The sequence below is a fragment of the Hippopotamus amphibius genome, chromosome 1 (assembly GCF_030028045.1).
Source record: "Hippopotamus amphibius kiboko isolate mHipAmp2 chromosome 1, mHipAmp2.hap2, whole genome shotgun sequence".
In the NCBI taxonomy this organism is placed as follows: domain Eukaryota; kingdom Metazoa; phylum Chordata; class Mammalia; order Artiodactyla; family Hippopotamidae; genus Hippopotamus; species Hippopotamus amphibius.
In genome coordinates, this window is record NC_080186.1 from 82020651 (window position 1) to 82047317 (window position 26667).

Genomic DNA, 26667 nt, shown 5'->3' on the forward strand with positions numbered 1-26667 from the left:
ATTTAGGGCTAGTTGTATCTTTTTCCGTAAAGATTAGAGCAGCTGAAAAAAAGGTTAATGCTTTAGAAGTCCTTCCTTTTAAGAAAATGTATTTGTCATTAAGAAAGATTAAAAATTTAATTATGAGAATTTAAGATAAATACTTTTTACTTTTATTATTCCTATAACCTGTTATAAATTGGAGTTAGGAACAGCATAATGTTAGTTCTCTCTGATTCTTGCCTTTAATATTCTCCTTAACTCTTATTAGCTATTTTCTTCTGGTTATTTATCAGAGGAGAGGAAATAGCATGACAATTGGAGACCCTTTTTTTGGTAATACAACTATATTTTCTTGATATGTTTGATTTGGACTTCATATATATATATTGTTACAGTATTTTAGCTGTCTTTTTTTGTTTTAAAAAATTTTTTTAAATTTATTTTTGTTTTTAGTTTTCTAGGTGTTTGTTTTTTTCATCATTGGCATTTTTTCTGCTCCTATCCTTGTACAATACTTTTTGTATGCCATGGAACTCTATTTTTATCTCATTTCATTGTTATACCTAAAATATGCCCCCACCGCCAACTTAATCATCCACCAGACTACTAACCTACATTTGCAACAATGGTATTGTTTGAGTGTCATCTTCAGTTTACATATGCTGCTATCTCATCTGATATTCACAAGAGTTTTTTGATCTTTGTCATTGTTATATTTCTAAGACCTGTAGAGTACTTGGCCTGTAGTAAGCGTACAATAAACTTTTGTGGAATGATTCAATCAATGAACTCTACTGCTTTACTAGTTAAGAAATTCAGGCTCACCACCTTAACAAGAATCACAAGGCCTATATATTTTTGTATTAAAATGTTTTCTTAAATGATGAAGCAGAAGTGAACAAGTAAAACATAAAGCTCTTAAGAAAGAAAATAAGTTCAAACCAGTTGTGTTAAACATTTTGGTAGTGAGCTTTCCAGTGAAAAGGATTTAAAGATCTTGTTTAAACAACTATAAAGAAATAAGAAGGTTGTTAGTGATGTGGGCTATATAGATCACTTAGTTGATCTGTTGGCTTCATAATGCCTTTAATAGTTTTATTTCTCAATTATTTGTAGCCATTTGAATTGTGTTAGAGTGTCTAAAATGAGATAAAATGTTTATTTCATCATCCTGTATGTTTGAAATATAGGCAAATCAGATAGATTAAGCTGCTTATTTGAAGCTAGGACTGTGTTATGTAGTTCTCCTTTAAGAATCTAATATTTAGAAGGAAAACAAGTTATCAACTAGCAGAACAGAATTTTTCTGAAAAATATAATACTTATATCTGTGGCAGTCTTCTTCTTCCTCAGTCTAAATTGAGCAATAAAGTAATTTTTCTCTTTTCTGTCTTGAACATACCTGAAAATACTCTTCTGAAAGATTTGCAGTTGCTTAGAAGTCACATTGTTATGCCTGTCACATCCTAAATAGCATTGAATTATTGAATATATTCTTTGGGTATAGACTATGAAGCTGATACTATAAATGCATGTCCCCATTCACATTTTTGGTACTGTGTATCCTTGACATGCTAAAGATAAATCAAAAGTAGGAACTGGCATTTTTAAGAAATGAGATACTTTGTTTACCTTCATATCCATTGAGGCTTGTTTGGTTTTCTTCTCCTAGGTCTTTCAGGCATAAATACTTAAGTCTTCTTACTTCTTCTTGTTATCAGTGTATTTCACCATCTGCCACCAGTAGAGGTATAATGAGAATGAAGCATGTCCCTTAAAAAAAACAAAGTATTCAGAATTTGTCTAATGTCACTTGTAGTAATCCCTTTTTTTACATTCAGTTTTTTAAAATTGTGGTAAAATGTGCTAATGTGAAACTTACTCTCTTAATCATTTTTAAGTGTATGTTTCAACTGTGTAAAGTACTCCTATATTCATGCTGCTCTGTGAGCAATCCCTGGAACATACTCATCTTAAAAAATTGAATCTCTACCTATTAAACAGTAACTCCCCATTTTCCCCTTCCTCTAGGCCCTGGCAATTCTGTTGAAACTATCTGTGTTTCTGTGAAATTGACGACTATAGGTACTGCATAAATGAAATCATACAGTATTTGTTTTTTGGGGGACTGGTTTATTTTACTTAGCGTGATGTTGTAAGGGTTTCTCCATGTTGGGAAATGTATCAGAATTTCCTTCCTTTTTAAGATTGAATATTATTCCATTGTATGGTAACAGCACATTTTGTTTATCCATTCTTCTGTTGATGAGTTTGGGATTTTTCCACCTTTTGGGTATTGTGAATAATGATTTTATGAACATGGTGTCCAAATATCTATTTGAGTCTTTACTTTCTTTCAATTCTTTGCATATATACCTAGAAGAGGAATTGCTAGATGTTATGGTAATTCTGTGTTTAATTTTTTGAGGACTACCATACTGTTTTCTGCAGTGGCCGATCTATTTTGCATCCCTACCAGCAGTGAACAAGGGTTCTAATTTCTCCACATCCTTGCCAGTGATTATTATTTTCTGGATGTTTCCTTATTTCCTTCCTTCCTCCCTTCCTTCTTTTTTTCCCCTTGACAGTAGCCATTCTGATGGGTGTAAGAAATCTCATTGTGGCTCTGATTTGCATTTCCTTAATGAGTAGTGACACTGAACATTTTTTCATGTACTTGCTGGCCACTTGTATATCTTTGGAGAAATGCTATCCAAGTTCTTTGCCCGTTTTTTAAATTGGATTATTTGGTTTTTTGTTATTGAGTTTTAGGTGTTCTCTATATAGTCTGGATTGTAACCTTTTATCAGATATATGATTTGTAGATCCTTTCTTCCATTCCATAGTTGCCTTTTCACTCTGTTGATCATGGCCTTTGATGCACAAAAGTTTTAAATTTTGATGTTTGATTTATCTATTTTTTCTTTTGTTGTCTGTGCTTTTGGTGTCATATCCAAGAAATTGTTGCCAAATCCAATGTTGTGAAGCTTTTCCCTATGTTTTCTTCTAAGAGTTTTATAGTTTTAGCTCTTATGTTTAGATCTTTGACCCATTTTGAGTTAATGTTTGTATATGGTGTAAGGTAGGGGTACAACTTCATTCTTTTGTATATGGTTATCTTTTACATTTAATTTTGCACTATATGAGAAAAGATTTGTAGCTGTGAGTGATGAAAAACCCAGTGAGGTAGTTTAAGTTTAATGGTAAATTTATTGAGAAGAGATATTTATTTATTGATATTTCTTATTGATTTGATATTTTAAATTGAGTTCAAGAAGAGGTTGAACAGTACAGCTGCTGGGAGTCCTGGGATGCAGCTAGGTCACAGGGGAAAAAAAAGTCGGTATCTGAAACACAGCCAGACAGCCAGAGCCCTTTGCTTTCACCTTTTCTTCCCCCCTTCCTTCCTCCTTTTCCCCTTCCCACCTTTTCTCCCTCCTGTCCCTCCCTGTCTGTCTTCTGCCCCCCACCCCCACCCCTTTCTGGGCTTCTTTTTGTTTATTGGCTTCATTCTTTCAGTGCCAACTGGTTTTTTTTCTCCACATGGCAGGAAATACACTTACCAACAGTTCATTTTTATGTCTCAGAGATTCAGATCTCATACTAGTCTCAAAGCTGTATCAGGTCCAAACACTTAAAAATTCCAGTAAGAGAACTGTTTGGCTCAGCTACATTCAGTTTTCTATCTCTGGATCACTTAACTGAGGCCCACAAATAGGGCCATTTGTGTTAATCTGGCAACTCCTAAGCATGTTAACCATTAGATATAGGGAGGGCAATTAAGAAAAGAGATACTAGTCGGTCTTAGATATCTAATACTACCCTTCTGCCAGAAGAAATAGTATGTATGATTTGTGTCCCATTTTACAAATAAATATGGTATTTATCACCTGTTAAACAGTAATTAGAACTCAAAGACTCAAATGTTGAAAGATTGAAAATGTATAGAGGTGACTTTCTGCCTTAAAATTTTTTTGAAGTATCTTGTACTTCATCATTTACCTGTAAAATGTAGTTTAAATAAAACTGAATTAAAGTTTTGAGAAATTATTGGGAGTACTTTATAATTTTCACTAAAACTCAAAATAAATGTAGACATGACAAAACTAGAATGGATAAAAAATGTTGAAACCAACAATTTAAATATAAATTAGTTATTATGACATTTAATATCACATATATAATTAGGATATAGAGAATACTATAATTTTTGGAGAAGCCCATTAAATTTAGAAGCCTTCTCAGACTACTGAAGGAAGAATGTTAAGTCCTCTGTATCTATAGTGCATGATCCTAAGGTACTTAGAAAACATGGATGAAACACACATCAAAACAAAATATCTGCATATCTATGACATCTGTTATAGTATCTGTTATATGTATTGTGTCTGTATAAAACTTTGTTTTAATTCATTCCTGGTTCAGAACACCCTCCTTAAAACATCTTACATATAAAAACTGCTATCATAATTGGTTACTTGGAGAATCTCTGGACTTAGAAGAGAGGAAATTTTTTTTGAAAACAATAGCCTAGGGAAAGTGACACTAAGGGCAGATTTCTTTTTTTTAATTTTTATTTTATATTAGAGTATAGTTGATTAACAATGTTGTGTTAGCTTCAGATGTACAGCAAAGTGATTTAGTTACGCATATATATGTATCTCTTTTTCCAGTTCTTTCTCCATTTAGGTTATTACAGAGTATTGAGTTATTATTACTGAGTTCCCTGTGCTATACAGTAGGTCCTTGTTGATCTTCTATTTTAAATATAGCAGTGTGTACATGTCAATCCCAAACTCCCAATCTATCCCTCCCTCTCCCCCTTCCGTCCCCCACCTTCGTATCTAAAAGTTTGTTAAGTCTGTGAGTCTGTTTCTGTTTTGTAAATAAGTTCATTTGTATCTTTTTCTTTTTAGATTCCACGTATAAGTGATATCATATGATATTTGTTTTCCTCTGTCTGACTTGCTTCACTTAGTATGATAATCTCTAGGTCCATCGATGTTGCTACAAATGGCATTGTTTCATTCTTTTTAATGGTTGAGTGTAGTCCATTGTATATACGTGCCACATCTTCTTTATCTAGTCATCTGTCGATGGACATTTAGGTTGCTTCCATGTCTTGGCTATTGTTAACAGTGCTGCAGTGAACACTGGGGTGCTTGTATCCTTTCAAACCATGTTTTCTCCGGTATGTGCCCAGGATTGCTGGATTATATGGTAGCTCTATTTTTAGTTTCTGAAGGAGCCTCCATGCTATTCTCCATAATGGCTGTACCAATTTACATTCCCACCAACAGTGTAGGAGAGTTCTAAGGGCAGACTTCTTGAGAGAGATGAATTGCCTAAAATATTTTTAGTTTAGGAGCAACCTGCATGTTTTACACTTACGTATTTAAGACAGGCCAGAGATTTATTTGACGTAATAAGCATATTATGTTAAAAATTCAAAGCAGGAATTTGTGGGACTTAGTAACCAGTCACACCTTGCTGTGAATTTTGGCTGACTTTAGACTGTTTTCTTAGAAGGCTCAACTGAGATCAGCAGCTTTGAGGGAATAAAATTCTTTTGGTATGTGTTTATCATTAATTTTTTAAAATTAGAAAAACAGTATATGATCGTTGTAACATTTAAATTTGAGTCACTTCCCAGTCCCTCTCCCTAGAAATGAGTACTATTAATAATTTATTGTGTCTTCTTCTAGGACATATGTTTTCATAGAATAGAAGTTTTGATTTAGTAGAATAAAAGAACATTTTGGACCATGCTGTAGTTTTTCTAGTGGCAGGGTTGGCTTGGAGTGGAGTCTTCAGTGGCTTGTATATGGTTTCTGAGGGCTTTATTGGGGCTTGGGAAGAGTTGCCCATAGGTGGGTGACTTTTACGTAAGAGAGGCAAGAGCAGTTTTTAAAAATTGCTGAGGACTAACCCTGCATGCTCAAAAGGTAAAAGTATTTCTTCTTCTTCCCCTTCCCTCTTGTGATATATGTGCCCTTCCTCCGAGAAGCTAGAGTTCAAATTAGCGTTGTTTATGCTGTGTTTAAGCTATGAGTATGTTAAGACTTTTGTGTTCGTGTCTTTGGTAGTAGTCAAATTCTTTCAAGTGTCAGAAGCCCAAGTCATGTCGGTTTAAGCAAAGAAAGGAATTTATGACTTATGCGACTGAAAAGTTTAGGGATCTGGGTACTCAGAAAAGTAAGAATTTCTCTTTTTCTCTTGGTTTTGCTGTCTTTTCTGTTGATTTAATTCCCAGGTAGCTCTTTACACATGGTGGCTCCAGGATTCTTTCCTATCAACCTAGCTTCAGCGTAAAGAGAACACACACTTCTTTAATATTTATTTAAATTAATTTATTTAGTTTTGGCTGTGTTGGGTCTTGGTTGTGGCATGCAGGATCTTTCGTTGTGGCACGTGGGCTTCTCTCTAGTTGTGACGTGCTGGGTTTTTTCCTTCTCTAGTTGTGGCATGTGGGCTCCAGGGCGTGTGGGCTGTGTAGTTGAGGTGCGCAGGCTCAGTTGCCCCACGGCATGTGGAATCTTAGATTGACACAGTGTCCCCTGCATTGAAGGACAGATTCTTTACCACTGGACCACCAGGGGAGTCCCCAAGAGGACATACTGCTAAACAACAAGGACTACTGTATAGCACAGGGAACTCTGCTCAACGTTCTATAATAACCTAAATGGGAAAAGAATTTGAAAAAGAATAGGTACATGTATACATGTATAACTGAATTACTTTGCTGTACACCTGAAACTAACACATTATTAATCAACTATACTCCAATATAAAATAAAAATTAAAAAAAAGAGAGATAGATCATATGTTACCAAGAATTTCAACAGAAATTTTAGGATTGACTTTGGCCTGGATTAATGGGCCTGGATCAGGTAACTGTTCCTGGACTGTTACATGTGGCCAGTCCACCACAACTACATAGACATGACAATAAAGGGGCTATCGTTTAGGATATGCTAGGCTATACTAGAATAACAGCTCCAAAATCTCAGGGGCTTTACGCAGCAAAAGCTTATTTCTTGCTCATGCAAAGTCAGCCACAAGGCTATGTGATAACTCTCTAGTAGTCCATGTGGTAACTCAAGAATCCATACTGTTTTCATCTTGATCTTAACATGAAGCCTCCACAGTTGCTTCAGTAGGGACTGAGGAAGCCCAAAGATTTATGCATGAGCTATAATGCTTTAGCTTGTTACTTACACAGAGCTTACAGCCCATTATACAGAATTAGCCACGTGGTTCTGCCTAACTGCAGGCGGGCTGAGAGATGTGTGAAATAACAAGATGTTTTGATGAGCAGAAATGTGTCTGCCACAGACTGTTACAGAATAAAAAAAGGGTAGTAAGTGATGCAGGTAGGCATAGACAACAAATGTCAGTTATAGCCTGTGTTAAGAATTTGAAACTGCTTGCTATTTGGAATGTTCTTTGCCCAAGTTTGACTTGTTTTTATTTAAAGTAATTCCTGCATTCGTGCTTGAAAAATCACTGACTTTAAAAGTAATTTCTAGAATGCAATCCATTTATAGGTTGGAGACTGTGATTATAACCATAGTAAGTTAATCAGTTAGCTCATAATTGCTAATTTCCGTGGATATCATAGTTTAAACCAGTGCATCTCAAATTATTTGTGATGATGGACTAGTTTCTTTTAAAGTTTCTACTGATGCTTTTATAAAATACAATAAAAATTTAATACTAGGAAAAATGACATAAAAAGAAACATACGATATACAGGCCCTACTTTTTTTTACTGGTAGAGTCAACATTTATAAAATTACTCTCAACTTCTGTACTTAGCTTTCTGTGGATAGGTAATGAAGAGTCTGTGGACCTTTACTTGTCCATGGATCATGTTTTGAGGACTGTGGTTAAAGCTTATCTACTTTGATTCTCATAACCTTATTGGTTAGAGGTACAGTTATCACCATTTATAGAAAACTGGGTACAGAGAGGGTGAGTAAATTGTCCAGGGTCACACAGATGCCACGCAAAAAACCCATGTAGTCCAGTTTGACTCTAGAGTCCATGTGCTTGTCTGCCTCTGATTTTGCAAAGATGAAATGCAGTAGCATTCTAGTCCGAGACCGTCAAGAAAGGACATAGATACAGGCAAAGAAAGTTATAAATTGAAATATAATTCATTTGCCTAAAAAAAGAGAAGGTTAAGGATCACATAGTGATTTTCATATAAAAGTAGACTTATAGAGAATACTGATGAACTGTTCTTTTATCTTGTAGTGAGTCCGCATCTGTTTACATTTTACCTTAGATTACAATCTGTGATTTACAAACTAATGATGGTATTTCCTTGAAGTACATATCTTTCTGCCGTAACAGTTTCATATACTGAGTACTTTGTTTCATATACTGAGTACTTTGCTTCTTTTTATTCGTCTTATTTCTTTTTAGTTTGATAACATAATCAACCAAATTGTTAGGATTACACTCACATTAACATAGAAATAACATTTCTTTCTACAGGATCAGTATTTTAAGAAGAAAATGTAAGTAATGATCATCTATTATGATGGTAATAGATGATCATGTTGCTGTCTTAATTATTTTACATCATTAAATTCTTGATTTAATGAAATTGGAAACTTTTAGAGTATTTGAATTTCAACAGTATTTTTAATAAATTTAAAAAAATCTTCTTCCTGTAGAAATCTGGTTAAGAAGTACTGTCCCAAACGTTCTGCCAAAGATGAAGAGCCAAGGTAAATTATATACCTATTTATTATTGCATATTAAAATTTAAAAGAAAACCTATATTTTTGTTATTTAGTAAAATATTATGCTGTTAGCTTTTTATAAAGATTTTAAAAAGTTTATTATAATAAAAATCATAATGTTTATGAAAGAGGAAACTACTGTTTTTTCTTATGAGGATGATACTGTAGTGGGCTTGATAATAGCTTTTTAGAATAGTTGAAGTGTGAGTTCTAAGTAATAGGTGTACTGGGACTCCACTTGAATGATGTAGTCTCCAGAAGAAAAGGATATTTTTTCTATATTTTATTTTATAGTTGTCAGCTTGTTAGATTCTTGCTTTTACTTTTACAGGTAGTAAAACAACTTGGCTGGTTGGTTTAAAAGGGTAATGGAAAGGAATAAGATTTTCAGGGTAACTTTGGAACTATGAATAAAAGTTTAGGAATTGCCTATGAGCTTTTTGGCATTCTTAAACGGGGTTACATGGGATAGTTGTAAAATGCAGAAACAAAAAGAGACTAGACTCAAAACAACTTTGTATATGATTGTCAGTTGTTAGAGGATTCTCAAGTTTAGTGTTAATAGAGTCCTATCTGAGCTGTCCACCTTCAGCTTATATAAGAGTGTTCTGGCAGTGTATTCAAGTAGATCTATACATTTTAATACAGTGCTTCTCTTTATTTCTTTCCTTCCCTCCACACACATTTTTTTTTACCCTTATTTTTGCCCCTTCTTACCCCTCTGTAGTGCCAACCATAGTGGCACTTCACTTCCATTCAGGATGTGGGCAGGCATACAGGCAGCTGTGTCCAGAGCTAATAGCAAAATTGTTCTGTAGATCACCCATCGAGATGCATTTGAGTGGTATGATTGGCAGGTTCTGTCCTTGAGAGCAAGCACATCGTCTCTGCAACAGGTTCAGCTGCCAAGCCTAGGAATACAACCAAGTTCATTCCCAAGCTCAGGCCAGTCAATTGGCAACTTAAGAGATTCCGGTATGCCAAAAGAGCCTGCAGGTAGTATTCTTACTACTTTTTGACCCCAGATATCCTTTTATTTATAAATTAAGACTACCTGAAGATATATAAACATGTACAACTTGAGCTTAATGCAGGATTTTCATGCAAAGTTAATTTAGAGCTGGTAGCTGAGATGTAGGTTGAGTATGTTAAAATTTGTTGTGTCAGGCTCAATCTGTACCTCATAAAAACATTTGTAACGAAAATAAAAATAAATTTCACCATTTTTAATATGTTTTTGTCAGGTTTACTTCGTGTATAGCCTTTTTTAACATCCTTAATGAGTTAAATGACTATGCAGGACAGCGAGAAGTAGTAGCAGAAGAAATGGCGCACAGAGTTTATGGTGAATTAATGAGATACGCTCATGATCTGAAAACTGAAAGAAAAATGGTAATTCTTATCATTTTTATACAGTTATGTATGAAATATTTTCACAGAAATGAAGTAATTACTTAGCTTTTTAAAATAATGTATATTCATTCAGCATAAAGTGCTTTTCTATTTCACTAAATTTCTTCTAGCTAAAATTATCTCAAGACATTCTTGCTAATTTGTGATCGTTTTGGATTTAAGACTGAGGTTTGGTAAATTCCAGCCAGTGGGCCAAATCTAGCTTACTGCCTGTTTTTGTTTCCTAGTTACCATGAGCTAAGAGTGGTTTTTACATTTTTGGATAGTTGAAAAGAAAATGAAAAACAATATTTCATGACAAGTGAAAATTATATGAAATTCAAATTTTAGTGACTAAAGTTTTATTGGAACAGGCGCACACTCATTCACTTATATATTGTGTGTGGCTGCTTTTGCATTATCTTAGCAGAGTTGAATATTTGTAACAGAGATCATGTGATTCACAAAGCCTAAAATTATCTGACCCTTTATAGAAAACTTTGTCAACCCCTATTTTAGATAATCATATATTTTTCAAGAGGTTATATCTGTCTTAAAGGTTATATTTAAAGTACTTAAATAATAGTCTGTAAAATGCATTTTAGAGAATTTCTGCTTTACTAATACTGTCTTTCTAAGTTTTGATAAGGTTATGTAATTAGTGCCTTGAAACAAAATTAAGTGAAAAGCCTTTTGGGGACTTTAGGCTTTAATTGGTATTTAAATGTAATTTTAAAATTTGTTTTCTTTATTTTTTTGGTTATGATCTTCAGCATCTTCAAGAGGGACGAAAAGCTCAACAGTACCTTGACATGTGCTGGAAACAGATGGATAATGTGAGTTTAGCGTTTTCATGTTGAATATAAAATTTTGTAGACTGGTTTAGCCCTAAATTCTCTTATGCTTCATATCTATTTGATTTTAATATTTTTCAGTGTAGTATTATTCATAGTTTGACATTGGTGTAAATAGAGAATGTGAGATCATTTTGTCTGTTTTCCTTTTTCTTCTACATGGTTCTGTACTTGTACCAACTCTATAATCTTCAGATAATTGTAAACATTTAGGAAGATTCTTTTTGACTTTGCCGTTGTTACTATAAAATATTGATAGAAGATCGAAGTAGTAAGGAAGTAGTGATGTCTCTTAGAAGACCATTTGACTGAGACTGAGAACCTAGATTCTAGTTCTGCCTTTTCCTTAGCACCTGATTTTTTCCTTGACTTCATTTTTTAGCAAATGAAAAATGAAGAAAGTGGACTAGATTGTATGAAATGTTTCTTCCAGTTCAGTGATTCTATAATAATGTAAATGTTCCTAGTACTGGGCTGCTCATCACAGACTGTCCCACTATAGAAAATAAAGTACTTTATAGGGCACAATTTTAAAAGCATAATAATTATTTACTTTAAAAACTTTCCAAAGGTACTTGCTAATGTGGTTTTTCTTAAATAACCTGGCATACAGTCATTTGAAAACCAAGATGTTTACATGGAACATTGCATCTTCTTTACTTAAAATGCTCTGCATAATGATGTGCTGTAGTATAAGATTAATATTCTTTCTGAGCCCTCATGTTAGCAAGCAGTTTACTCTTTTCCTGCATATTTTTATGATGATCACTATTCCTTGAAAATTATGCTGAAGGGAGTTTTTCATGTTAAATTCATCAGTTTAGTTTGTGGTTGTTGGAAAAAGGACTTAAGTTTGAGATTGAAAAAAAACATGCATATGTGTGTATGGTTTTCAGCTTTTTTTCTTTTTAAAAACATGGATTAAAAGCTTAGATTACATTTCTACTATATAACTGTTGTTGATTAAGATTCTAATCACCAGTACTGATTGAGAATTCTTAGGTATATTAATAGTCTGTTTTCATTTTTGTTTTGATTTTCTTAATTGGTTTCAGCAAGACTTCTAGGGAGTATTTACATTTATTAAATTTTAAATTGCCTTAACTAGCATGCTTAGTATCTGCCACCTAATGAGTGTGTATGTATGTGTGTCTTTCATTTGCACAAAATAACAGACTCCTACACTCATGAGTTATTGGTCCCTTTAAAAACTGGAGTTGACACAAATCATTCCTGTTGATATGTGCTGACTTACCTTTAGCACAATTTTTAGTTGTTAATCAAAAGTCATAAGGGTCATAAGAAACAAGCATCAAAAAATATAGGAGAGATTTCTTTAAGGCATTAACAATATTGTGAAATAAAGGTGAGTTCAGTTCAACTCATGTTTATTGAAGGCATCCATAACATGTATTGAGTATGGTACAAAAGCAAATATGACACGGTCTTGTTTTTGTGGAGCCTGCAATCTAGTGAGAGAGACACACAAATATAAGTTCTGTGTAATATGTAGAAGTATGTGCAAGATCCCTTTTCTAGTCCATGTCTTCATGTCTAACCAAGAAAACAAAATTGTAAAATCCCTAACATGTTTGAAATAATTGAGAGGAGATTTAAAAAACTAGGAGAGACATTGGATTAGCAACAGAGTGTTGAACATTGAGGAAAAATTTTAAAAGACAGTTATTAACCCAGGATAAACAAAATAGACCCCACTGATATTTAAGATGAAGGCAGAAGACAGTAGCCTGTGAAGAAGATTTCGAAGGAATGGTCAGAGATTGAGAAGACTGAAGCATCAGAAATGCCAGGTCTGTAACTCAAAAAGATACATGTACCACAGTGTTCATTGCTTCACAATTTACAATAGCCAGGACATGGAAGCAACCTAAATGTCCATTGACAAGTGAATGGATAAAGAAGATGTGACACATACATACAATGGAATATTACTCGGACATAAAAAGGAACAAAATTATGTTGTTTATAGTGAGGTGGATAGACCTAGACTCTGTTGTACATAGTGAAGTAAGTCAGAAAGAGAAAAACAAATACCATATGCTAATTCATATATATTGGAATCTAGAAAAATGGTACTGATGAACCTAGTGACAGGGCAGGAGTAAAGATGCAGACATAGAGAATGGACTTGAGGACATGGAGGGGAGGTATGGGGAGGCTGGGACGTAGTGAGAGAGTAGCACTGACATATATACACTACCAAATGTAAAATAGGTAGCTCGTGGGAAGCTGGTGCATAGCACAGGGAGATCAGCTTGGTGCTTTGTGATGAACTAGAGGGGTGGGATGGGGAGGGTGGGAGGGAGGCTCAAGAGGGGATGGGGATATGGGGATGTATATATAAATATAGCTGATTCACTTTGTTGCACAACAGAAACTAACATAACGTTGTAAAGCAATTATACTCCAATAAAGATGTATTTAAAGAAAGAAAAAATAAAGAAATGTGAGGTCTATCAGAAAGGTGGTTCCAAGTAACTGAGAATGAGTTTACAAGAACAGGGCTCAGAAACAGATCAGTTTCACAGTTGGTCAGTAGCTCAGTGATGTCATCAAGGTTTCTCTTTCCATCTATCCACGTTGCTGTCTTGACCATGGCTTTTTTCTCCACGCTTGTTCCTTTATGGCCAACAGTTGACTTAAGCAGCCAAGCACCACATCCTCATTCAGCTGCATGCAGCAGCAGGAAGGAGGAAGCATTTCTCTTGTAACTGTTTCCTCTTATCAGGGAAGGAAGGCTTTCGCAGAAAACCCCCAGCAGAATTCTTCATGGGTGCCTTTGACAGGATTAGATTACTTGACCCAGCTGTGGGGAGGCTGGTAAAGCAAGTTATCAGCTATTTTCAGCCTCCACACAGGGAGATGGGCTCTTCTACGAAAGAATAGGGGAGTAGAAGTGGCTGTTGATTAGTCTGTGACACAAAGGATGAAGAAAGGAGAATCTTTTCTGGAGTGTATCCCTGTATTGTATAATAATATAATATCTTTCAGGGAAGGAGTATTTTTAATATTATTGTATTCATGATTCTTTTGCTGTTGCAAGGCAATTATTACGTAGCTTTTTTTCACAAACAGTAAGACAATATAAAAGTACTTTTGTATATGAGTTGCCTCACATTACACCAAAATTAGTAGCTATAGCTTTTCAATTTGAAAACACAGCTCTGAACTGAGTTTCAGAGAATTAAATGTGGAAATTTAATTTTAATCTTCACAGGAAGGTAACATTCTATATATTATGTATATTCAGATATATTTATGTTTTGAATAAGTTTTAAGTATCTCATTTGATGTCTCATACTAATCAAAATAGTAAGTACCTTTTAAGACTTTCATAAGAAATTTCTGAGTACATTTATTTGATGTAAGTTACAGGTATGTCTGGTTCTAGCTATAAGGCACACTGAGCTAGCTCAGACACCTTTTGGGTACAAATACCTAGATATAACAGCTAAAATATTTTCTATTGTGTTTTAAGCTCTTAGCAGAGCTACCTGAAAGAAAGGGAAATGTCTAACTGCTGGAAACTGAGGGTAAACTAAAAGCCAGAGCAATAGGTGTATGAGCTGATACAGTGGCATTTGAAAAGTGGTTCCAGAGGTGTTGGGGTAAGGTTTACAGGACCTTGCTAAGGGCTTGGGGTTTAATACTCACACAGGGACAGAGTTTAGGTTTTAGCTCTGTTTGAAGAGCTGGAACTGAAATCCCTGTATAAAGTTTGAATCTTTGAAGGACTAAACCTTTAGTGAAAGGTGGCAGGAACTCTGTCCACTGGCCAAGGGAGACAGCAAAGAACCTTGTCTCTATCTGAAGGTCAAGGAGTGGGAGGTATCCTGTGAGAAATGTAAAACTTTTGACCTTGTAGTTACCAGGTTTGCACTGTCTGAATAGTTTTGTAAGCCCTGAGACAAGAAATTGACATTGTAACTGGTTAGGTAAATAGAAAATTTTGACATCCTATGCTTTCTTCTAAGTAGTTCTCAGAATACAGGTGGCAAGGCATATATTTTCCAGACAAGAAATTGGAGGAGTCTCCTTTGTGGAATTGAATTAGTTTGAGAGGAAAGACTTAAATATACAGACACCATGATTTCTCCAAGGAAACTGCCTGGCCTTATCAATGTAGAGGAAAAGTCCTTAATCTAATTAGCTTCTAAAATAAGAGCAGATAGGCAGGAATCCCCAGACATTTAAAGAAAACATCTAATATAAACACCAGAGTATGAAGAAAAACTAATATGTAGAAAAAAAAGCAACTTTGAAGAAACAGTGACTATGGAAGGAAGTAGAAATTAAAAAGCAAAAACAAACAAGCAATACACCCAGAACTGTTATTAACATTTTCATAGAGAATAGAGAAGTTATTACAACCATGAAATAGGAACAAGATACTGTTAAGAAAGGAACATACAAAAAACAAAAAAGAACTTTATGGTAGCAGAAATGAAAATCTCACTAGAAAGAATGAAATTGAAGAAATCTCTCAAAGTTGAGCAAAATGACGGAGATTGAAAATATGATAGAAAATATAAGAGAATTAGAGAACTCATCCTATAGGTGCATTTTCAAGATAATAAGCATCTTAAAAAAGAGAAAACAGAGAATATGAATAAGCAAAAAATCAAGAAAATTTCCCCAAAACAGAAAGACATGAGTTTCCAGGTGGAAAGGATTTTCCAGGTGCCCAACACAGTGGATTCACAGCGAGACATATCTTCGTGAAATTTCAGAACATTTAGGAGAGAGAGAAGATCCTGCCAACCTCCAGAGAAAAAAAACAAAACAGAAAATAAACATGTTTTATGCAAAGGATCAGGGATCAGAATGGGATCAGGAAGTTGGAAGACAGTGGAGTGCTACTTTTACATTTCTGAAGAAAGATGATTTCCTACTCAGTTTCATACCCAGCCAAATTTCGTCAATTAAAATAGATGGAAAGGCATTTTCAGTCATGGAGACTTAAAAAAATCATCTCGCACAAATCTTTTAGGAAGCTACTGCTGAATGTGTTCTAGCAAAATAGAGAAATGAACCAAGAAAGGGGAAGGTGTGGAACTAGGAAATAGGAGATTCAAATTAAGGAAGAGTTGAAAGGAATCTCCAGGAAATGGTGAAGAGAAATCCCAGGGTAACAGTTATGCAGTAGACCTAGTTTGGTAACCAGTCCAAATTTCAACAGGTTAAAATCCTCTGGGTTCTTGATTTCATTAAGAAAATTGATAGAATTCTGAATGTGTTTGAATTAACTGAGGAGAGATATAAAGAACTGGGGACACTAGGGTTGAATTAGAGAAAGGTACATTGCAAACTAAAGCAAATTTTTTTAGAAAAAGACATTAACTTCAGGATAAAAAAAATACGCAGGAAAGTAAATATATCACACGCTAAGTTGTGAATAGCTTTTGCAAAGTCATAGTAATTTAAATTAAATTAAAAAAATTTTAGAGGCGGTTCTGGGCAGATGATATTCCTGGGACACTTGGAAGAAACAACACAAAACCACTCTGGAGGGATGTTTCCACATTCTAAGCTACATTGGGATCCCATCAAAAAGGAAAAAAAATGAAAACAAGCAAATGCCAAAACCAATCAACCAAACATATAAACACCAAACACCACCAGACAAACCAAAGTCATGCTTAAGATGAGCTTAAAATAAAAAATTACAAAATAGATATTATTTTTCTTATAAAGAGATTGAGATACATAATAAATATAAACTCAGTTATGCCTATGATTTTTTTCTTCCCAGTCTTATGACTAAGGCATGTGGTTTGATTGTAAATTTTTCTAAATTAGAAAAATTTTACTTTTAGTGTACGATTTTACACAATACACGGTGGCAACACCTTACAGTCACTTTCTTTTTTATTGAGGTATAGTTGGTTTACAATATTGTGTTTCAGGTGTACAGCAAAGTGATTCTGTGTTTTTATATATATATAAAATTCAGTTATATATATATAATTTTTTTTCAGATTATTTTCCATTATAGGTTATTACAAGATGTTGAATATAGTTCCTTGTGCTATATAGTAAATCCTGTTGCCTGTTTTATGTATAGTAGTTTGTATCTGTTAACCCCATAATTCTAATTTATCCCTGCTTCCTTTCCCCTTTGGTAACCATAAGTTTTTCTATGTCTGTGAGTCTGTTTCTGTTTTGTATATACATTCATTTGTATTATTTTTTAGATTCCACTTATAAGTGATATCATATAATATTTGTCTGACTTCCTTTGCTTAGTCTTATGTTCTCTAGGTCTATCCATGTTGCTGCATATGATAATATTTCATTCTTTTTTTATGGCTGAGTAATATCCTATTGTATATATATAGCACATCTTCTAAGCCAGTTGTCTGTTGATGGGCATTTGGGTTGTTTCCATGGCATAGCTATTGTAAATGGTGCTGCTACGAACATTGGGGTCTATGTGTCTTTTTGAATTAGAGTTTTCATCTTTTCTGGATATATGCCCAGGAGTGGGACTGCTGGATCATACGGTAGTTCTATTCTTAGTTTCTTGAGAAACTTGCATACTGTTTTCCACAGTGGCTGCACCAATTCACATACCTGCCATGCAAGACAGTTCCCTTTTCTCTACACTCTCTCCAGCATTTATTATTTGTAGACTTTTTTTTTAAGCTCTTTATTGGAATATAATTGCTTTACACTGTTGTGCCAATTTTTGAGGTATACCAAAGTGAATCAACCGTATTTATATATATCCCCATATACCCTCTCTCCCTCGACTCCCTCCCACCCTCCCTGTCCTGGCCCTCTAAGTCATCACTCATCATCAAGTTTATCTCCCTGCATTATGCAGGAACTTCCCATGAGCTATCTATTTTACATTTGGTAGTGTATGTATATGTCAGTGCTACTCTTTCACTTCTTCCCAGCTTCCCCTTTGTCCTCGCCCACCACCCTATGTCTTCAAGTCCCTTCTCTACATCTGCATTTTTATTCTTGCCCTGTCACTGGGTTCATCAATACCATTTTTTTTTTAGATTCCATATATATGAGTTGGCATACGGTATTTGTTTTTCTCTTTCTGGCTTACTTCGCTCTGTATGACAGTCTCAGGGTCTATCCACCTCATTACAAATAACTCAATTTCATTCTTTTTTATGGCTGAGTAATATTCCATTGTATATATGTGCCACATCTTCTTTATCCATTCATCTGTTGATGGGCATTTAGGTTGCTTCCATGTCCTGGCGATTGTAAATAGTGCTTCAGTGAACATTATGGTACATGTTTCTTGTTGGATTATGGTTTTCTCTGGGTATATGCCCAGTAGTGGGATTGCTGGGTCATATGGTAGTTCCATTTTTAGTTTTTTGAGGAACCTCCAAACTGTTTTCCATAGTGGCTGTACCAACTTACATTCCCACCAGCAGTGCAGGAGGGTTCCCTTTTCTTCACACCCTCTCCAGCATTTATTGTTTCTAGTTTATTTGATGATGGCCATTCTGACTGGTGTGAGGTGATACCTCATTGTGGCTTTGACTTGCATTTTTCTAGTGATTAGTGATGTTGAGCATCTTTTCATGTGTTTGTTAGCCACTGCATGTCTTCTTTGGAAAAATGTCTATTTAGGTCTTCTGCCCATTTGTGGATTGGGTTATTTGCTTTTTTGGTATTAAGCTTCATGAGCTGCTTGTATATTTTGGAGAGTAATCCTTTGTCAGTTGCTTCACTGGCAAATATTTTCTCCCATTCTGAGGGTTGTCTTGTTTATGATTTCTTTTGCTGTGCAAAAGCTTTTATGTTTCATTAGGTCCCATTTGTTTATTTTTTATTTTATTTCCATTATTCTAAGTGGAGGGTCAAAAAGGATTTTGCTCTGGTTTATGTCAATAGAGTTGTAGACTTTCTGATACTAGTCATTCTGTCCCATGTGAGGTGATACTTCATTTTGGTTTTGATTTGCATTTCTCTAATGATTAGCTATGTTGAGCACCTTTTCGTGTGGCTGTTGGCCATCTATATGTCTTCTTTGGAGAAATGTCTAGGTCTTCTGCCCATTTTTTGATTAGGTTGTTTGGTTTTTTTTGATATTGAATTGTATTAACTGTTTGTATATTTTGAATTTTAACCCCTTGTCAGTCACATCATTTGCAAACTTTTCCTCCCATTCCATAGGTCTTTTCATTTTTTGATGCTTTCCTTTGCGAAAGCTTTTAAGTTTGATTAGGTCTCATTTGTTTGTTTTTTTTTTTTTTTTACTTCGTTTGCCTTGATAGACTGATCTAAGAAAATATTGCTGCAATTTAGTCCAAGAATGTTTTGCTTATGTTCTTTTTAGGAGTTTAATGGTGTCCTGTTTTATGTTTAGGTCTTTAATGCATTTCACGTTTATTCTTATATATGGTGTGAGGGAGTGTTCTAATTTCATTGATTTACTTCTGGCTGTCCACCTTTCTCAACACCACTTGCTGAAGAGACTGTCTTTTCTCCATTGTATATTCTTGCCTCCTTTGTCATAGAGGTGTATTGTAGGTGTACGGGTTTGTTTTTGGGCTCTATTCTGTTCCGTTGATCCATATGTCTGGTTTGGTGCCAATACCACGCAGTTTTGGTAACTGTAACTTTATAGTATTGTCTGACATCAAGAAGGGTTATACATCCATCTTTGTTCTTTTTCCTCAGGATTGCTTTGGCTATTCTGGGTCTTTTATGGTTCCATATAAATTTTAGTATTATTTTTTAGCTTTTAAATGAGATAAATCTAATTTTATTTTTCAGCATTTTAATTTTTTTTAACAGAGTAAAAAGAAATTTGAAAGAGAATGTAGAGAGGCAGAGAAGGCACAACAGAGTTATGAAAGATTGGATAATGATACTAATGCAACCAAGGCAGATGTTGAAAAGGTAAGAAATAATCCAAACTGACTTTAATATCAAAATATTATTATTTGCATATGGAGAGTAGTTACAATATTTGTGTTGCTAGAGTTTCCTCAAGAGATACACTATATCTAAATCTAAAATATACAAATATTTGCATACTTTAAATTATACATATTGGTCTGAGAAAGTAATTAGAATAAAATTAATATATTAATGTCAAATGCATTCAAAGTACAAAGGAAAGACATAGTTGCTATTAGGAATGAGCTTCTGTGGGACTTCCCTGGTGGCGTAGTGGTTGAGAATCAGCCTGCCAACGTAGGGACACAGGTTCAATCCCTGGTCCAGGAAGATCACACATGCTGTGGAGCAACTAAGCTCATGTGCCACAATTACTGAGCCTCCACTCTAGAGCCCACAAGCCGCAGCTGTTGAGACTGTGTGCCGCAACTACTGAAGCCTGCGTACCTAGAGCCCATGCTCTGCAACAAGAGAAGCCACCGCAATGAGAAGCCTGTGCACCACAATGAAGCCTAGCCCCCACTTGCCGCAACTAGAGAAAGCCCGTGTGCAGCAACAAAGACCCAACATAGCCAATAAGTAAATAAATAATATTAAAAAAAAAAAATAATGAGCTTCTATCCTATTCCAAAATAAGATAGAAAGTCTAAGGTATGTTGATGGGTTATGCAAATACAGGTTGGATAGTGTGCTTCCCAACTTTACAGAAGAGAAAACATGATAAAACTGTCAGAAGTGTGACATCAGCTGTTTGTTTGTTTATTCTTTAATTAATTCAGTCATTCATTTTGGAAAACTGAATTCTCTCTTGTCATTCACTAACTGATTATGGGCCAGATGTTCTGTAACATAACTATTGGTAGGGTCTTTCCTGTAACTGTTGCTGCTTAGCTCCTCCTTCTCCCCTGCTTTTATGCTCTTTATCTTAGGACGTTTGACACAGTGATAGTGCTAAAATGTTGGGATTTTGAAATATAGATGAACCTTATTCCATGTTTTTGTGTATACAAAGGCCCACCGTTAGTATATTTTCTCCTTAGAATTTTATAGTTTTTTATAGCATCAGAACAAGAAAAAAGCAAGAAGAAAGGAATAATTTATTTTCTACCTTCCATTTTCTTTACCAGTTTTTTAAAAAGCCTAAAATCATATACATTTCAGGTTACAGTTACCTTAAAGTGCTTCAAGTATAATTTATGATGCATTTATCTTGTCTACCCTATTTTTAATAATACATATCTTATGATAGTTAAGTTCCCTGTCATTGGAAGTATAGAGTCTTAAAACAGTCTGTTCATTTTTTTAAAAAAATTACCATTTCCTTTTAGTGACCCCGCTTGTCTCCCTGTTCAGTTTTAGTTTCTTTTAGGTACCAGAAAAATAACAAATTTTTTTTTTCTCATAATAGCTTTTTAGATATTTGTAGCAGATTCTTTACCCCTAAATGAATTATTTGTTTCTTCAACTATTCCACATGTGAAATATCTTCAAGTTACCTTTTCATATGACTGCTTACCTTTGGATACTGTTTAAGTAACCAGTATTCCACTTAAAGTATGTCACCTCAAATTGGGTATAGTTCAGTCTGATCAGTTCTGAGTTTGATTACCTCCTTTGTTTTGAACACTAAATTTATGTTAATTGTACCCTAAATGTATATTGGCTTTTTGGGCAACCACATTGTTTGGACTGACTCTCATTGAGTTTATAGTTAATTGAAATCCCCATGTCTTTTCATATATGGTGTGGTGTAAGAATATGTGTCAGGACTTCCCTGGTGGCGCAGCCATTAAGAATCCACCTGCCAATGCAGGGGACATGGGTTCGAGCCCTGGTCTGGGAAGATCCCTCATGCCTCGGAAGATCCCTCATGCCTCGGAACAACTAAGGCCCTGTGCACCACAGCTACTGAGCCTGCAAGCCACAACTACTGAAGCCTGCGCGCCTAGAGCCCGTGCTCCACAAGAGAAGCCTGCGCACCACAATGAAGAATAGCCCCTGCTCTCCACAACCACAGAAAGCCCACATGCAACAACCAAGACCCAACACAGCCAATAAATAAAAATAAATAAATAAATTTTTAAAAAATGTGTCTCAGACAGAACTTGTATTGTTGGTATTTTAAATGTATATGCTACATCTTTATCAGTTATTAGATGTGATCCTGCTGTTAAGATTTTTGGATCCTGATTTCAATCATCCACTATATTAATTTCCTTCCAGGCATCATGTCGTAAACATAATGTTACCATTACTTGATAAAAATGTGGACCACAACACTTGCAAACAGCACTAATTTATATATGGGAGATTTCCTTGCTAGTTGACATTGACTCCTTATGAACTCCTTTGACTTATTATCAAACATCAATTGAATACATAATTTACATACTAGGCAAGTTAGGCAAACTCTTTAACTGGACTCTCATTTTTAACTTACTCATTTTGTCTATAAAGATATCTTTAGAAACTGGTCAGACATCTTGAAATCTAGATATAACATGTCTACTAGTTAGTTTGACCTAACTAGTTCAGAATTTTAATGTTTACATCTTCCTTTTTTATTCTTGTTTGCAGCCCCTTTAATTATTAGAGAATTAGGAAAACTTTGAGAATTTACTTTAGAAACTAGAGAGTAGAGGAATTCTGTTCTAAGTGACCAGGAAGGGAAGGGAATGTAGTTTCAAGTAACTACTGAAAAAAGTTGAAACAAACAAACAAGTGAGGAGGGAGCAGGCTGATTACTCTATCTTCCTAAAGAAAAGGAAGGCAGTTGCACAACACCAAATATAGATAACACTATCGAACTATATGCTTAAAAACGATTAAGATGGTAAAATTTTGTTATGTGTATTGTGTATTTTGCCACAAAGTTTTTTTCTAAGTTTTTTTTTAATGAAAAACAAAAGAAAAAAAAGGCAGTAGATGTGAAGCCCAGCATATGCCTGGGAAGGTGTCAATTATTTTAGCTTCTAGCCTTACTCTCTTACATAACCTGCTGGAGTCTTTCTCCCAGTCCTTGGGAATCACAGCCAGTGACTTGAAACAGGAGGAGCCTCCCCTGAAAGAACCATTGTGGGTGGGGAATATTTTGGAATCCTTTTATTCCATTATAGTTTGTGAGAGGAGGGAGAAAAGGAGAAGGAGTGAATGCATGTGTACTTACGGTCCCAGGTTAGAACTTGAAGTGTATTTTTCTGTAGAAATATTTTGGGCCATGGTGTTTAGTTTCCATAGTACTTATTTATTTTAATTTTCAAGTATACTGTAGATTAAATGGATTTTTGTGGACTTTTCTAAGATCTTGATTACCACGTATTTCTGTATGTCAGTTTCTGAGTTCAGAAGAACTAACTTGTGGATTTACTGTTAGAAGATTAGGGATTACAGTTGTAAACACTAGAATCAAGAATAAGGAAGTGTATTCACAATGTGCTTCTACTGATACAATTTTCAAAGCACTCTCATATAACATAACTTGGAACACTGAAAAATTGAGTTTAATTCTTATTTTGGTTTTTTTTTTCTGTTACTTTATAGCAATTGAGAAAATTGTTTAGAATCCCCTCCAGTAAATCTAGAATTAATGATTTGTGTCATTTGTATTCTGATGGTCTCTCCGGTGTATCAATAGATGGTACTAATGTGACTCATTTGAAAAGTATTTCTATAAGAACTTGAGATGAACAAAACTATATACTAAATAAGCATTCCTTAAAGTATCTGTGGTTTTGTATAGAGGTAGAAATTCTTGTTAAGCATTACATTATCCTCAAATCACATTTTTACAGTTATTTGGTTTCACCACGGTTCTGAGTTGGATATAAGTGGATTATGTTTAAAGAAATGTTTTACTGTTAACTTTGTAACTGTCTAAATTATTCCTGATCCTTTTTTCCCTCTTCTAATTAAAAGCATACTATTTCAAACCATAATGTTGTTATTTGTTTAATTTTTGAAAATCTGGACTTTTTTAACGTTTAAGGAGAAACTTTATTTTAATGGATTATTACAAGGGGAGGATTTATTATTGCAGTAAGAGAAAGGGAATATTACAACAGGGAGACTGGCTATAAGATCTGTAAGCATCTGCTTTACTTTTAAACGATATCAGTAGTTAGAAAAAGTCTAGTTTTAGTATAACTTCTAGAAAAGTGAATTAGCTGTGGTTTTGTTGCTCCTTTTCTCATTGGTAATGATTTGGACCAATTTGCCTCTAGGCTAAACAGCAGTTGAATCTACGTACGCATATGGCCGATGAAAATAAGAATGAATATGCTGCACAGTTACAAAACTTTAATGGAGAACAGCACAAACATTTCTACGTAGTGATTCCTCAGATTTACAAGGTAAAATTTAGAGATGTGAAATTAACTCAATTTTACATATAGAAGAGCTAGTCTTTAAATGTAAAACCTTAAAACTTCAGGTATCAGAATGTTTCTAGATTCACTAGACATCAAGATTGGTGATAAGAAATTTATGATTATAGATGTGAAAAGTAAATTTTTTCTGACTGAAATCACAGATTTTTTTTACAGATTTATTAGTAGTATATTAAACAGTTCAGTAAAACAATGACATTTTCTAGATACATTTTAATACTGCTTTATTAAGTATTATGAGGTGGGAGAATTCATTGGAATTGTGTATTGTAGTCTGCTCACCTAGAATTTGGTTGTAGCTTTTTGACACTATGACAGAATCATTGGCATTAGTCTAGATGGCAGAAATAAATCTTAAGAAATGCATTTGCTACTCTGGTTTTTGCCTGCTTGCCTTCCCAGCTGCCAGATCATAAATGTAATTCAGGCTTATAAATCCCATCCATCATCATTTGATGATAGCGGTTGCCAAACAGCCCAGAATTTTAAATTAAATTATGTTACTGCCTATTCTAGAAAGAAGAGAAATTAGTGAAACAGTGCTGAAAGAAGTAGTACCTGGGAGAGCAGAGCTTATGTGAAAAGAGTGTCAGTCCAAATACACTTTTTTTTTTTCTTGGAGGCAAGTTAGAAGCACAAAGGAAGCATAGTGAGAGGTGATCAACTAGAGAGGGTATCAGATTTCAGTCATTTAATCCAGAGTGTCTAGTTAGCCAGTCCTCATTCTGTGGTGCTTTTCTAAACTTACTAGCTATGCCTTCATATTCTGGAGAGACTGTAACTTGGAGATCCACTGCTTTTTGTGTTTTGGGGCTTGATCCTTTTGTTTGGACCTTGCTACGGAGCAGTCTTGCCACTTTGTGATGCTGGGCGCAGTTCTTTTGTGAAAATGCAGGTCTCAAAATAAATTCCCAGGCTTTGGAAAGTAATTAAAGAGGAAAAAGTAGTATGAAGACTATGGGAGCTGGAGGACTTGAGCAGTGTAGTTGCTTCCTAGGAGAAAGAAAGGTCATTGTTGACAAATAGGAAGTGTCAGAAAATGCCTTTAAGTTATTTGGCTTCATGTGTCCTGGCATAATTCTTAGTGGCATGTGTTGATGAATTTTTGTACTACTTTGACCTTGTGGCTTCTTGTTTTTCCTCTTTTGTCCCCAACCTTTTGATAGTCACTTTGAGCTGTAGACTGTGGTAGGTTTGTGTACCTGTTGGTATGCGGTCAATGATGAATTCTTGGCCCAGTCAGATCTTACCAAAGTGTTCTGAAATAACTTAAGGGTTTAGAAGGCTCACACTTGAATATGTTGTATGCCAGTTGCTTAAAAAGGGAAAAAAGTGTCAAAATTCTGTTTTCAAGTGAAACTTTTCCTGGAAGCATAAACAGCAATAACTGCTCTGATGGAAGAGTGAAGATGGAAGTTGTATGAGGCAGTGAGCTGGTAGCCTGTAGGGGGAACCTAAGGCTTGAAAACTGGTGTCACCTGGTTTTAGGATATACTAAAAGCTTTTTTTTTTTTTTTTTTTTTTTTTTTGCTATTTCACAGGCTTCAAGTTTTAAGTACTTTAAGTCTGTAGCACTCGTTAAAACGTATTTACAACAGTGAAGCTTTTAGGGTAGAATCTTTGTGGGATTTTGTTTGTTTGGGGGAAGGGGTTGCTTCAGAATGAAAAGAAAATTGTTTTCCTTTTTTTTTAAATTCCTAATTATTAGCAACTACAAGAAATGGATGAACGAAGGACCATTAAACTCAGTGAGTGTTATAGAGGATTCGCAGACTCAGAACGCAAAGTTATTCCTATCATTTCAAAATGTTTGGAAGGAATGATTCTTGCAGCAAAATCAGTTGATGAAAGAAGAGTAAGTGTTTTATAATTAATTTGCATAATATATTTGGTTTGTTAGTAAAATGAATTGGGAAAGGGGGTAAGTGATCGTTAGTTGATTTTAAGTTATATTCAGTAGAAGTGAGTCTGGCAATAAGACTTTTGGGCTGTAAGGATCATTCTAAACACTAAAATTCTAATTGTTTAAAAGAAAAGAGTTCTAATGCTTCTCTTTCCTTTACCCACTCGTTTTTCGGTTCTACTCTTAAGAGTATAACCTGTGAACTGTATGTTACAGACTGTTTGATACTATTAGCCTAGTGAAAGTTTAAAGAAGGAAATGGTCAGATCTAGAGTTATAAGAGTTGCTTGAAACCACAGAAGTTGGCACTTGAGCTGCATTTTGAAGCATGAGTAGTATGTGAAATGATGGCCCGTGAGAAAAGGAGAGTATTATGAGTAGGAAGAACTGCCTTCAAGAAGCCCTGCTCCTCTTGAAGAAATAAATCTAGTCACATTATATCTTGATTAAGGTCTAGAAAATGTCTTGTTACCTGGTCATTTTTCAGAAAGTGTTAATTT

General features: G+C 34.7%; 1 protein-coding gene across 11 annotated transcripts in view; it reads left to right on the forward strand.

Moving 5' to 3' along the window:
- FNBP1L (formin binding protein 1 like) overlaps positions 1 to 26667 on the forward strand; it is a 139701-nt gene that overhangs the window by 57451 nt on the left and 55583 nt on the right. For 7 of the 11 annotated variants that reach the window (XM_057717796.1, XM_057717850.1, XM_057717811.1 and 4 more), the window contains 6 exons: positions 8667 to 8720; positions 10036 to 10127; positions 10901 to 10963; positions 19775 to 19879; positions 24100 to 24228; positions 25973 to 26119. In XM_057717796.1, coding sequence (XP_057573779.1) covers positions 8667 to 8720; positions 10036 to 10127; positions 10901 to 10963; positions 19775 to 19879; positions 24100 to 24228; positions 25973 to 26119 — 590 coding nt within the window. Of the gene's footprint in view, positions 1 to 8666; positions 8721 to 9979; positions 10128 to 10900; positions 10964 to 19774; positions 19880 to 24099; positions 24229 to 25972; positions 26120 to 26667 lie in introns of all 11 variants that reach the window. The other 4 variants (XM_057717807.1, XM_057717861.1, XM_057717871.1 and 1 more) reach the window with 2 other exon arrangements.